This window comes from Apodemus sylvaticus, chromosome 3, assembly GCF_947179515.1.
Source record: "Apodemus sylvaticus chromosome 3, mApoSyl1.1, whole genome shotgun sequence".
Lineage (NCBI taxonomy): Eukaryota > Metazoa > Chordata > Mammalia > Rodentia > Muridae > Apodemus > Apodemus sylvaticus.
In genome coordinates, this window is record NC_067474.1 from 141,992,719 (window position 1) to 142,006,566 (window position 13,848).

General features: G+C 49.0%; 1 protein-coding gene across 1 annotated transcript in view; it reads left to right on the forward strand.

Annotated features, from left to right (window-relative positions):
- Csmd2 (CUB and Sushi multiple domains 2) overlaps nt 1-13,848 on the forward strand; it is a 563,664-nt gene that overhangs the window by 300,634 nt on the left and 249,182 nt on the right. Inside the window, exons 8-9 of the mRNA XM_052177421.1 lie at nt 4,723-4,810; nt 5,521-5,645. Of these exons, the coding sequence (XP_052033381.1) occupies nt 4,723-4,810; nt 5,521-5,645 (213 nt within the window). The remainder of the gene's footprint in view (nt 1-4,722; nt 4,811-5,520; nt 5,646-13,848) is intronic.

Sequence of the window (13,848 nt, forward strand, 5' to 3'; positions counted from 1 at the left end):
CCTCACTCCCCATTCGGTCTGCAGTCCAGGGAGTCATTTCTGCACATTTCTTTCTTTCTTTTTTCCTTTTTTTTTTAAACCACTTTCACCTGCTAAGACAGTCCTCTTTCTGGTGCCTCTTCAGGCTGAAGAGGCTGGGATTTGGAGGTGCGTGCGTCATGGTAGTGGTGGGGGTGGCGCCCAAGGTCAGATTGTGCAGAGGAGGAAGGGACATGTCTAACAAACCTTCCAAGGGTGCTGGATCGGGCTGGGCAGAGTGAAGTGGGGACTTGCATCATGGCTCTTAGGGGGATGGGGAAATCCTGATGTGACCTGCTTGAGCAAATTGCGTCTTTGGGGAATTGTTTCTGCTCCACTTGTTTGGAAGACAAAAAGAGATCTGGAGCTGGGGAATGGTCTAGAACAGCACATCCAGAGAGTGTCTGCTGTGCCTGTGCTGAAGGGATTTAGGGTATAAGCCTTGGGGGTGGGGTGTAAACACTCTACCGCCTGTCTGGAGCCAGGTACAGGGAGTCTACTCTGGTCACCAGGAATCTGAGTTTCCTTCCCACCACCCCATCTAGCTACCCTCTTTCTCCCTCCTCTTTCTCCTCCTCCCCTGGTCTGTCCTCCCTCTTCCCCTGTCCTGTCTCACCTCCCTGCGCTCTTTATTTTTCTCCAATTGCCAGAAGTATACTTGGCAAAGAAAGATGGAGGAAAACCACCAGGTTCCCAAGGTCTGTGCTGGTGTCTGTCCAGAAGAAAGGCTAGGGGCAGAGACCATTGGGGGCCTGACTAGAATGAACAGAGTGTGGGGACTTGCCCTAATCTCACAGTCTCTCAAGTCAGAAAGTACTAGTGGCTGTTAAGCTCATCTGTAGACCAGATTCTATGGTGGTCCCTGCTCCAGGGGGGTTGGTGGCAGAAAGAAGCTAGGGACTCTGCTTTTATGCTTGGTTAAGGATATCAGGGACAAAGATGGGACCCTAGGAGAACTCTGGTTCAGCCCCAGGCCCTGCAGAGAATGGTCCGCCTTTCCCTGAGCCCAAGTGCTCTTGACATAGCTCTTGACAAATTGAGTAAGAGCAACTGTGGCTTTGCTTTACACTTTACCACAGAGCCATAAATACGCTTAAAGAAATGTCCAGCGTTGTGTGTGGGTGGAAGGGACCCACATGTTTATCCCATGCTACCCTAGAAACTAATGACTTTGTTTTAAGATCTATAAAATGGTGACACAGAACCCTAGCCTTCCTTCCTTCCGGGGATGCTATGGATCTAAGACCGACCTTCTGTGGGGCCTTCCTTACCGTGGGAGGCCCACAAAGTAGTTGAAAAATACGTGTGGTATGGGGGGCACATTTATCTGAGAGACTCCATGGTTTTTGTCACTTATACCTTCCCCAGGTACCCACAACAGCCCCAAAGAAATCACTAGGGAAGTAATATAAACAATCTTTAAATATATATAGGTATAAGTGGTATTTCTTTAACAAGGTTTTAATCTCCATTGTAGAACTTCCTACATAAGGTGTGAATTTGATCCAAGTTCCCCTGGGACAGCGGCTGATATCTGCATGAATTCATCTTTTCTATTCTGCTTAGACCTTCTGTGGACAGCTGTCTTGAACTCAGGGAAGGGGTGGACCCTTCTGATTTCCTCCAGCAGACAGTCTGTGGGAACCTGCCCCCTGGCCATGGCTCTGAGCTCTGCACCTATCCGAATTTCCCTTGTTTGGGGTAGAAGGCTTTGCCACAGATTTTCCTCATTGTGTGGCCATGCTGGGTTGGGTCAGGATTAGCCTTCATTCTTGACCGCCCTCCCCCGCCCAACCTGCAGTAGCCAACATCAAGTCAGTACCAGTGTCTGGTCTAGACTGACTGACGGTGCAGGTAGGAAATTCTGAAGACAGCTGGGGGACAGGGGAGGGGCGGGAATACCTTTGCTCTGCAATTGAAGTAGAGATCTGACCTCTGGACCTAAGTTTGCTTATTTTCTGGAGAGGTGGTAGGTAGGTTTACAAAGGACTACCATCATTGCCCAGGGAAAGGGTGCTGGCTGGATGTGATCTGTCTCAGTGGGTTTGTAACTTCCCGAACAGTACTTCAGGGGCTGGCTGATGGACAGGAAGCAGGGCGGTAGGTGGCCTTCGTCTTCCTTAGCTTTGGTTCAGCCTCACCTAGATAGCTGTCCATACTGAATGAGAGGGCAAAGGAAGTGGGAACCACCGAGTCTTCTCGAGGTGCTGCTGAGAGGTGGGTGTTTCTGTTGGTAGGGACCTTGAGATGAGTGCAGTCCATGTACAAGTTGAATGGGCAGGGCCTGAGGACAATGGGCACTTAGCTTAGAATCCACTGCAGTTATAGTCCACAGGCTAAATGACAAAGCCATCAGGGACAGCTCTTGGGATTCAGGATCATCTCTCTCTCCTAGTTACCACCTTTACTCCCTAAGTCCCCATTGTTCTGGAGCCCCAGTTACCTTCTCCTTTCCTGTCTATGCACAACACCATGGCTCCCTGAAATGTCCCTCTGCTTCAGAGACTTCAGTCTTGCTGCCCCAGCCCTTGCAGGTTTCTGGGTTGGAGGGGAATCATAGTTCTGTTGACAACGTACAGGCTCAATCAGCCAGGGAACAGGATAAAGACTAACAAGATGGTGTGCCTCAACCAGGCAGTGTGGAGCCCCCCAGGAGGCCTTGCTGGCATTACCACACAGCCAATAGTTCCGCCAGTGTCTGGCCTGAGCCTGGAGCCTGCCTAAGTGGCCAGATTCCCTTGTCAGCTGTCCCCTGGGCTACTTAGAGATGTAAGCAGAGGCTGTTCGAAGCCTGTACAAGGAGCTGAAACCCCAACTTTGCATCAGCTCCCAGTGTCCTCACAGACCCATGTTCAGGAAGCCTCTGCTCTCTGTCTTCCTGCCTTATCCTTCCACACATTCTCTAATGACCCTCTTTTCCTCATCCATTCCACACATCACACGCCTTACAAGACTCTTGTCCTTGACCTGAATGAGAACAGAGCATCCTTTAATAAGGACCCTTCTGCCACCGATGATTCTGTTTTGTTTGGGGGTCTTGTGTTTGGTTTTTTGTTGTTGTTTTAGTTTGTTTTCTTGCCATGTAGCCCTGGCTGACCTGGAACTTGCTGTGTAGTGCAGGCTGGCCTCAAACTCATGGAAATACACCTTCCTCTACTGCTCAAATGCTCGGATTAAAGACAGGTGCTGCACACTCAGCTACACAGAACTCTCCAACAGCCTCCCCTGTTCCTATGTATTTGGGATAAGACTCATAGCCCTCTAAAGTCATACATCTGAGGCCTCATGTTCCACCTTCTCATGTCCCCCTTCCTATACTCTAGCTGCACCTGATGCCCCTCCCCACCCTGTTCTGTCTCTCTGTCTCCACCTCGTTCTTCTTGTCTTCTGCCTCTGCCACTGTCCCCATGTGTCTAAATCTAACCCCTTTATAAGATGCATGTTAAGTGCCGCCACCTCTGGGAAAACTTTCACACTTCTCCTAGTAATACATGACTCGTCCCGCATCTGAGCATCCCTTCATCATCCCCACCACTTCCGGTTCTGAGATCCCTTCAATGCTTTGTGAAAAACTTCTTGAAGGCAGTGGTCATTCCCTTATACAAAAAAAAGGGGGGGGGGAGCTCAAAGACCGTGTGCCTGTTGTGGAGAATGAGTGAGCTGTGTGTAAGGTGTGTGATGGAGTATGTCTCTCACACTGTGGAGTGCTGAGTAGAAGAGAGGGAACATGAGCAAGCTCAGAGACTGTCGCTACAGACACCCTGTATCCTTCAGGATTGCCGTTGGAGTCATGGGATTGGCGGGTCCTTGAAGAAAAGTTCTCAGTCACCCTCCACTCTGGGCTGCAGAGGTGTGAAGTTAGACCAGCCTGACCAGTGTGAACCATCAAAACCAGTGAACACGCAGGGGCCTAGGGGTTGCCTGCTGTGGCCACTGTGTGTGTACCCGCCGCCCCAGACCGAGCTCTGCTCTAGCTCAGGCAGCCATGCGTAAGGCTTTGGTTTTTTAACAAAAGGTGTAAGAATGTCATCCCACCTGCTACAAACACTCCAGATAGCATCTGGTTGGTGCTCTTGGCCGGTGGAACATTGGGAGGGGTGGGGGAGATTATCCTGGCACTTGCGTTCTGTGGTCTGATGGGGAAGAGGGCTCTCAGAAGAAATGTCCGTATCTGAGCACAAGCCCCTGCTTTGAACTGGAAGCTGCAACTTTCTTTCTCTCTCCCTCTCTCTCTCTCTCTCATTCTTTACCGTTTCTGATCATGCGTTCACATTTTATTTAACTTCCTTTGAGCCATCTCTTCATCTGGGGCTGAGGCTGGAGGGGGTGGGGTCATTTCATCTCGAATCTCCATCCCTGGATCTGAAGTGCAGGATGGGGAGGTGACCAGAGCCTTCGGACCATCCACTTCTGGCCACTGGTGTGGGATGAGGGAACAGGATGGTTGTTGAGCAAGAGCGGCTGTCTCAGAGCCCACATGATCCCAAAGAATTCCACTTGGATTTTTCTTGCAAAGGAATTTATCACAAGTAGCCTCCTACCTTGCACAGTCAGGAAAACCCTGTCCAGCAGAGCCCCGACATCCTCCACATCCGGGGGAGCAGGGCCTCATCCTGCCTCCTCTTCCCACCCTGAGACACTGTCTAGCCTGGTGCCTTCCTGAGACTATCTATCTATGTGTGTGCTGTTTTTTTTGCCTTGTAGTAACTCAGGTTGGTGTGTCCCAAGGACATAATATGTGTCCAGACCCTGGCATACCTGAAAAGGGAAAAAGACTAGGCTCAGACTTCAGGTAAGAAACTACTTGGGGACTTTCTGGCAGCAAATGGTATGGGGTGGGACGGCCTGGGCTGGGGGCAGGAACAAGGCCTGGCTTTCTTGGAGGTGGGGTGGGGAGGGTGAGATGGCAGAGAGTGACATTTACTGGGAACAAGCTGTCCTCTCTTCTAATCTGATCCTTGGAAGGATACCCCTGTCTTATGGGGTATGACCCGGTATAACTAAAACATGCCTATGTTGAATGGCCACAAAGTGCCTGCAGCCAGCCAGAGTTTAAAGTGTTGTCACTCTTTGACATGGTACCTGAATGATGACAGGGCCACTGTCATCTGGCGTACCTCAGAGCCCCTCAGGTAGTAAATGTTTGCAGTGTTGTACTCCCAAGGCATCTTCCCATATCCGTTCATCTTCGCCCTGGTTTATGGGTACCAATCGCGCACCCTCAGCCCTAATTGATACTTATCTCCCAGCAGTGCTCTCGGCTCACAAAGCCTCCTTTTAACTCAACCCTAAAACCATCAAATGTTCCCAAACAGCTAAGATGAAGGGCAGCTGCAGCCTCCAACAGATTTTAAGTGGTGAACTGAAGACGCCAGATGAAAGGCCAGAGGAGAAAGAGTGTCCCCCCAGGAGACTTGTGTCAGGAGCCAGGGTGTATTCCTCGGGACAGGGCTTAGCGGGACCCAGAGAATGAACTCATAGCAAACACACCTTGTCTCCCAGGTTAGGATCCAGCGTCCAGTTCACCTGCAACGAGGGCTATGACCTGCAAGGGTCCAAGAGGATCACGTGCATGAAAGTGAGCGACATGTTTGCTGCTTGGAGTGACCACAGGCCAGTCTGCCGAGGTGAGGGCACCCGGGGAGGGGAGTTCTCTCAGACGTCCAGGCTGGGCATGGAGGCCTGGCCCTCGACTGCTCCCTAAACCTCAGGCCTCAACTCACCTCTTTGGCTAATCACCCTGTTTATCTGGCATCTTGTCTATGTCAAGGCCTCTGCGAGGAGCAGGCATAGAGAGGTGGGGAGACAGACATAACCCCTGTTCTGCACGGACTTCGTAGTCCAACGAGAGAGGCATAGAAAGCAGGTTGCTGACACATTGCACAAAGCGATCAGAGCCACGCAGAAACAGGAAAGCAAGCCACCCCTCACACTCTTGTCTCAGATCCAGCCATTACAACAGACACGCATCCCAGCCTTCTGCCCCCAGTGCTCCCGTTGCTTTGCCCACACTCTGCAGTAAACAGACCTGTGGTGTCTGAAGCAATGCTCTTAGCTATAGAGAGATGACGTGGGAACAAGGCATCAAAAACCGGCTCTGTGAGTTTCTCTGACAGCAAACCTGGCCATCCTGTCCTCAAGGGCCCAACTGCCCACATTCTCACCTATCACATAAAGCAAAGAAGACTGCCTGCCAGCAGCCATAAATTATACAAATGTTGGAAGTGGGTGAATGACCCTCAGTGGGGCAGGATGACATCAGCCCCGGGGAGCTGAGGACCCCTCTAGGTGAGAAGGTATATATTGCCTACTGAATGGCTCTATCCTGGATCCTTATGACCAAAGGTGATGCTTTACTTCATAAGCAACTTTGCATCAAGAAATTCACACAGAGCAGGAGTGTGATGTGAAGGAGAACTAAACCATGATTATACAGACTAACTTGGGGTCAGAGCTAAAACTGGGTCTGTTTTGTAACTGTGTCGATGAGGAATCTGGAAGGGAGTCATGAAAATATCTTCCAGTTGGGCTTTCCATTCATTCCTATTGTTCAGCTTTAAGGTGGCCATGGTGCACTGCAGATGCTGGGCTTTGCATCTTTCTTTCTGTCATATCATTCCAAACACCTACACAGCCACACACACACACACACACACACACACACACACACAGAGTCAAAGACACAAAGGAAAGCATCTCCCGTATAACTGAAGATGTGGAGAGATCACCTGTTTTCTCTGGATCCACCTTCTTCCCCTGCAAGACTCGGAGAACAGATCGGATGACGTGTGCCAAGCACTTTATGGCTTAGCAGGGGCTAGAAGGAAGACGGACATCCTGTAGAGGGCAGGGGCTCCTATTTTGGTCATCACTTAGACCAAGGCCTAGTACACAGTAGGTGCTTTATGACAAGTGTTGAATGATTCTATGGAGCGGATGAATAACTGAAGGGCACACGAGTCCAGGCGCAGAACCCCAAGCCACAGAAAGCCACAGAGCATCTAGTGTGCAGACCACGAGACCGTTGGCCAATGTGTCCTTTTAGAAGCCAGAGCCACAAGGCCTAGGGATGGTAGTGAAGGCCACAGTTCTATCAAAGGAAGGTTGTTCTTAGCCATGGTGGTCTACTCACAAGGAAAAGCTCGGGTTAGGGAAGGGCTAGCATTCTAGAAGGTAGTTTTAGTCAAATAATTTGCTCATGTATTTTCTCCAGATGTATTGTGTGTCCCACCCGAGCCGTCTCTAGTGAACCTGATACTGGACATTTTCACTAAGCAGTGGGCTGCTTTCACCCATTACCCCCATTGCACGATGTGCCACTGCGAATGCAGGTTGCAGGGTCGGGGGGTGGTTGACCCTTCTAATCCAGCCATTGCCACTCTGTAGCTGTGTGTCCTTGGACCTTTCATCTTCACCTCTCTGAATCCCTTTTCCTCCCTGCTGAATTGAAGACTCACTATCCGACTAACCCTCAGCATCACCAGGTGAGCTCGGTGAACTTGAGAGTACTCATTTAGAAGTGGCTCGGGGATGCCCTCGAGGCTTACGTGTGCACCTGTATAACTTGCCCTGTTGCACAGCTGGCCCTTAGCTGGAGCTGCAGAGCACAGGCATCCTATAGCAGCTGTAGGTTCCCCGAGAAGCCACTCTCCAGTCCACTGCAGCCCCTCCTCCGGCCGATGCGGGCTGGGGCTCTTCATTAGCCTTTGCCACAGGACCCTTGTAAGTGAAGGAGAAAATCAACCCTTCTCTGCTTGTTGACTGGGATGGAAGCAAGGCACATTACTGAAGTTGTGGGGTCTCAGCACAGCATGACTTCTGCCTCCTGCATTCCTCTTCCTCATGGTCCCTCTGGCGCAGGCTGTGGAGAGGGAGCCCACGGCTTAGATTCAGATGGTCATTCTCCAGCTTTCCTGAAGGTCAGGGGCAGAGCTCCATCTTAGGTGCAGCAATCTATTCTGACAATCTTTGAACCCCTCAGATCTTTTGTTTTAAACTAATTGTAATTGCTACAGGAACTGTGGTTTCTTTCTTTCTTCCTTCTCTTTCTCTCTCTTTTTCTAAATTTTTTTCTTTTTGGATAGTTTGGGTGAACCCCCTGTTACTATTAAAAAGGGACAAAAGAAAGGGGCAAGCGTCCTTCAATCACACGAAGCTCCGCTTTAAAGTAGGTTACCCAAGATGGCAATCTAAAGGACTCTGCCCACCATACACAGGGTATTGTTTTCCCTCCAATGCATGTAAAATATGATGTGTCTTTAATTATTCACTTTTCCACACAATTAATTATACTAAAACACACAGACAGGCGAATAATAGCTTCTCCATAAATGTTTGAGGGCCGCCAGAATGAGTCGGACTTGTGATTGATGTGAGTGAGGACTATGGAACTGTGGCCTCATTTTGGAAGTTTTGAAATCGTGATGTATTCCAGATTCTTCTTTCCCTCCCAGCAAAAGAAGTTAGCTTCTGCTTTGACTCCTGGGAAATCTTTGTTGTTTTAAGTTATGAGCCAAGGCCTCAAGGAACCCAGGCTGGCCTCAGCCTTGCTCAGCACCCAAGGGTGACCCTGAACCCTGGAGACTGCTCCCTCTATCCTCCAATTGCTGGGATCTCAGACACGTAGCACCACACCTGGTAGCCTATAAAAACTTGATGGTGCAGAGCAGACTTTTAAAAGGCAGGACATGGGCTGTATTTGCTACTTGTTGTTTATGTCATCAAATACCTGACAGGGAGTGAAAACACCTGACAGGGAGTGAATAGAAAACAAAACTGTGTGTGTGTGTGTGTGTGTGTGTGTGTGTCTGTCTGTCTGTCTGTCTCTCTGTGTGTATGTGTACACCTGTGTGTGTATATCTATCTGTGTGTCTGTCTGCATCTATGTATGTGTGCCTGTATTCTGTCTGTCTGTGTATATGTGTGTGTGTGTGTGTGTGTACATGCACATGTACAGGGTGGTGGTGGTGTCTGTCTGTCTGTGCATATGCTTTTTTAAGAATACAATAATTTAGGATGGACAGAATACCATATATAGGACTCAAAGGCCCAAGTTCAATTCCCAACTTTGTTATTAACAATCTAGATGGTACAGGGACATTGCTAAAATGGATCTGCATCTTTTCCCTTGACTGTAAAATGGAAGGGGACCTGGGAACTGTGCAGAAAGTAGGCTAAGGGGAATGACATGATCATTGCAGATGTCTGTCTTCTCCCTTGGTGGCCACCACAAGATCAGATTCCTGGGCCAAACCCTTAAACATCATTGTCCAAGTGTTCCCTCCACTCCCTGTCCCCTTCCTTACTGTCTCCTTCCATTCTCACTCCTCCTCTCCCTCACCCTGTCTTCTTTCCTGTCACTAGTTACTGGAGCCCATGCCCTATTGTCCCACCCCCTTCCCTGTATGTGCCAATGATAAAACTCCCACTTATTAAGACATTTATACTTGTCTAAAGCACTGCATGCGCTGGATATTTTTCATCATTTCCTTATGAGGCAAGTGGCAACAGCCATATTTCATGTTGAGCTGAAACTTCTAGTAGTTGACCAACTTGCCCAAGGGCACAAAGCCAATCAGTTGAGCTGTTACAACCCCTCGCCCCAAACATTCTGGGCTGCTTGCTCTTGAGAATTGCACCTGGACCTCCTTCAGAGTCAGAATATGGGGGAGCTGTGTGGAGCAGCTTCCCCTTCTCAATAGCTTTGTTTTGACTGAATTTCAAATGTCTAGAAAAATTGCCATTCACATACTGAGAACTCCCCTCTGAGAATACTCACCTGCTTTGAAAGAGTTAAGGAGGAAGGAGGAAAACCAAAACCTGTGTGCTGTTTCTCAAGCAGAGATGGGCCATTGGGGCTGGATACTGCAGAAAGGTCGAGTGAAAGCTACCAGTGGGATTAAATGGCTTGGCTCAGTTTTGAGGTTATTCTTCAGGAAATGGGGAGGGAACCAAAGGAGGATCAGGGATAGAAGGCCACCTTGTTCTGATAGCAAACCTTGGATCTATGGTGTGACCACAGTTGTTCCAGTGGCCCCCAGGTTCAGAATTTAGGAAGAGAAAGCAGATAGGAGATTTGAACAATGGCAGTCTTTTGATCAGGTATGATATGAAGGTGTGGAGGGACTGAAAATACTGGTGAGTTGTCTTGACATCCAGTCTAGATGGCAAGAAGAAGGAGGAGAGGGAGGAGGAGGAGGAAGAGGAGGGGGGGGAGGAGAAGGAGGAGGAAGAAAAGGTGGAGGAGGAGGAAGAGGAGGGGGAGAAGGAAGAGGAGGAGGAAAAGGTGGAGAAGGAGGAAGAGGAGGAGGAAGAGATGGAGAAGGAGGAAGAGGAGAAGGAGATCTAAGATGGTCTAAGAAGAAGAGGTCTAAGATGGGAAGTCTGGAAGTAGATGAGAAGGACCTAGGATGTAGAATACCAGGGCCATTTTGAACAGAGTGACCCTACTGGAAGTATTAGTGTGAGGAGTCAGGATGCTATGATGGCTGGACTTCCTGGTTCCAAGGACATCAGACTTCTGTGTATGGCCACACATGTGGCTGTTCCTGGGATGGAGAGGGCAGTGGTCCAGATCCTATAGAAGGGACCAGCATTTCAAAGTAGGGGCCACCTTTCTGCTAGAGCAGGAAGATAAACACCAGCAGGCAGGGTTACTCCTTGGGGAGTCAGGAAGAAGATGTGTCTGCTGAATAGCTTCCTGTTTCCTCCAAATACAAGAAGGTCCCAAGATCATCAGCCAGGAGAACAGAATGGGATGAAGGGAAAGCTGAGAGGCCAGAGGGCCCTTGGACGGCATGAGAGGGTCTTTAGGAGGCAGGAGTGGGTTACCTGGCAGAGTTCAGTGGTAGGGTTGTTGGGAAATTCCTGGGAAGAGTTTTGAGGTAGGTAATGAACTTAAAGAGACACCAACTTTGCTTCTCCTGTGATTTTTTTTTCCATAAAAGCTCAACTACATGAAGGCAGATATGGAAAATATTGGGGGGATGGGGTCAGTCCATGGTTGATTTCTCCCATGCAACTGATTAGAGGGGAGAGAAGAGAGACTTGGGATTTTAAAGAAATTGATCATGATGGTAGACCATGAGGTCTAGGCTGGGTTAGGATGGAAGGGAAAACAAGAAGAAGGAAGAGGCCTAGTGAATCAAGAGAGAACACTGGTGTCACCATTGGGTCCAACGTAAGTTCCAGGAGTTGTCAGACACATTTGCAGAAATAAATGGCAACGAAAGAACAGGTTGTTCACCACAGAAGACACCAGAAGCAGGGATTGGAGAAAAGAAATATTTCAGTTAGGCAGGAAGATGTTGCAGCTACAGTAAGGATTCGTTGGCCTTAGAATAGTAGTGGGAGGCCAGGTGTGACTGTACATGCCTGCAGGTCTAGCACTGGGGGAGAGGGAGGCACTAAGTCAAGAGACTGAAAGTTACAGGATAGCCTAGGCTACATAACAAGACCCTATCCAAAGAAAAGTAAGTAACTTGTATGAGGTGGGAGTTGTGCTCAGGGCTGGTGGGAGGTCAGTCCCAGGAGAAGCAAGAGCCGTCAGCCTGGATCAAGGTGGAAATCGGATGTGGAGAGAAGCTGGGTTATGGGGGCCAGATTTGCACTGCGCCCCTCTTACACTTGAAGTGGCTCCCTGCTCTGGGGTCAAACAATTTCAAGGCTAGAATTGGCTGTGTCTCCAGGTTGTGTCTCTCTACAGTTCCCAAGGGTCCTGTTCCCCATGACACAGCCCCATGATGTCCTGAGGAAGGACAGGAAGCCCGGAAGATGGGGACAAGTCTCTGTAGAAGAGGCTAGATGGGAAATGTGAGAAACTGCAAATAGAGGAGTGGGAAGATACACCCATCCGCTGATTCAGATGCTGTCTGAGAAGCTGCCATTTGGCTAGCCCATCTGGGTCACAGTGAGGAGCTGTTCATCTGCTGGTGGGATGCCTGGAGTGGGCTGCTCAGGGGGCAGAAGTCTGTCTGCACCATCCCCTGCCTGACCTTGCCCAGACAGCGACAGAAAAAAAAAAAAAAAAGAAAAAAAAAAAAGCAGCTCAGGCTCCATTGGAAATCTGTCTTAAGGTACACGGTGCTAAGTATCTGCAGATTGTAATATTTTTAATTAAACCCCTCCAAGTTCTTAAAGTGGTAAATGCTTTTTGACCTATTCTCTCTAATTACCTTCGGCATATTTTAACACACTGAAAATACCATCTAATTCTTGGAAACAAGCTCAGGATAAATCGAGTCTTTTGGCAGCAAAATCAGACTTCCCAGAAGAGGTGGGAGATGCTGCCGGGGGTGGGGGTGGGGTAGGGCAGGGGAGCTGTGTGAGGATTCTCCGCAGGGCTAGCGATCTTCTCTGTACAGGTGGGGTGGGAATCATCGTGTCAGAGGGGAAAACCTATGCAAAAGAACTTCAAGGGCTCCCCAGGAAGTGGCTCAGTCAATAGTGTTTGCCACAAGCGTGAGAACTTGGATGCAAGAACCCAGTACCAATGTATAAACAACCACAACAACAACCACAACACCACCAACAACAAAAAAGCTATACACTTTAGCCGGTACCTCTGGAACCTGTAACACCAGCACTAGGGAGGCAAACAGAGTGTGTGTGGGGGGGGAGGGGAACTTGGTGGCCAGCCAGTGTAGCAGAATTGGCAAGCTGTAGACTCAGTGAGAGAATCCATCTTAAAAATACTAAGGCGGAAAGTGATTGAGGAAGACGCCCACGTGCTCCTGCATATAAATGTCGATACACACTCACATAGAAAGTTCCAGAAAGCTGCAATAGCACTCCTGAGCCCAGGAGAAAATCTTGAATATAGAGAAAGGCAGTGAGCTTGACACTGAGTCTTGACACTGGGGCCCCTTGGTTGAATCCCAAGAATGTCCTGTCTGTTGCTCTCACCAGGACTCACTGAGGTGCTGTCACCTGCCCCATCAGGAAAAGAAAGAGGCATGTGTGGAGGGGTTACTTGCGTCCCCAGACCTGAACACCCAGCAGGTAGATTTAGAGCAGAAAGACTAAGTCACTAAGCCCCAAACTGGCTTGTTCTCAACTGTGCCATCCACCCCGTGTCACCTGTGAGTCAATGTGGTTTTCAACACAGTGAGAGGAGCAATTGGATGCATGTGAGAGCAGGGTGCTGGGGTGTCCATACTCAATTCAGGGGCAAAGGATATGGCTCAGTGGGTAAGGGGCTTGCTGCACAAACATGAGGACCTGAGTTCAAATCCCCTATACATAAAAAGCTGGGTATGGCAGTACACTACCATAACCCAGTGTTAGGGCGTTCAAGGGGCTTGCTGGCCGGCCAGCCTAGCTGAATCACTGAACTCTGGGATGAGTTGAGAGACCTAGTCTCAAAAAGAAAAGTTAAACTGGAGAACAATGAAGAAATACACCCAATGTTGATGTCTGGTCTACATACACACACACACACACACACACACCATACACACACACACACACACACACCACATATATACACACATATACATACACACCACACACACACACACACCACACATACACCACACACACCACATATACACACACATATACATATATACACCACACACACACACACACCACACATACACCACACACACACACACACACACCACATATACACACACATATACATACACACACCACACACATACACCCTACATACATACATACTACACATACCACACACACCACACAATACACATATACACACACCACACACACATACCCCACACATACACACATACACCACACACACACACACATACACACATACACACCACACATACACCACACACATACACACACACACAACATATACAC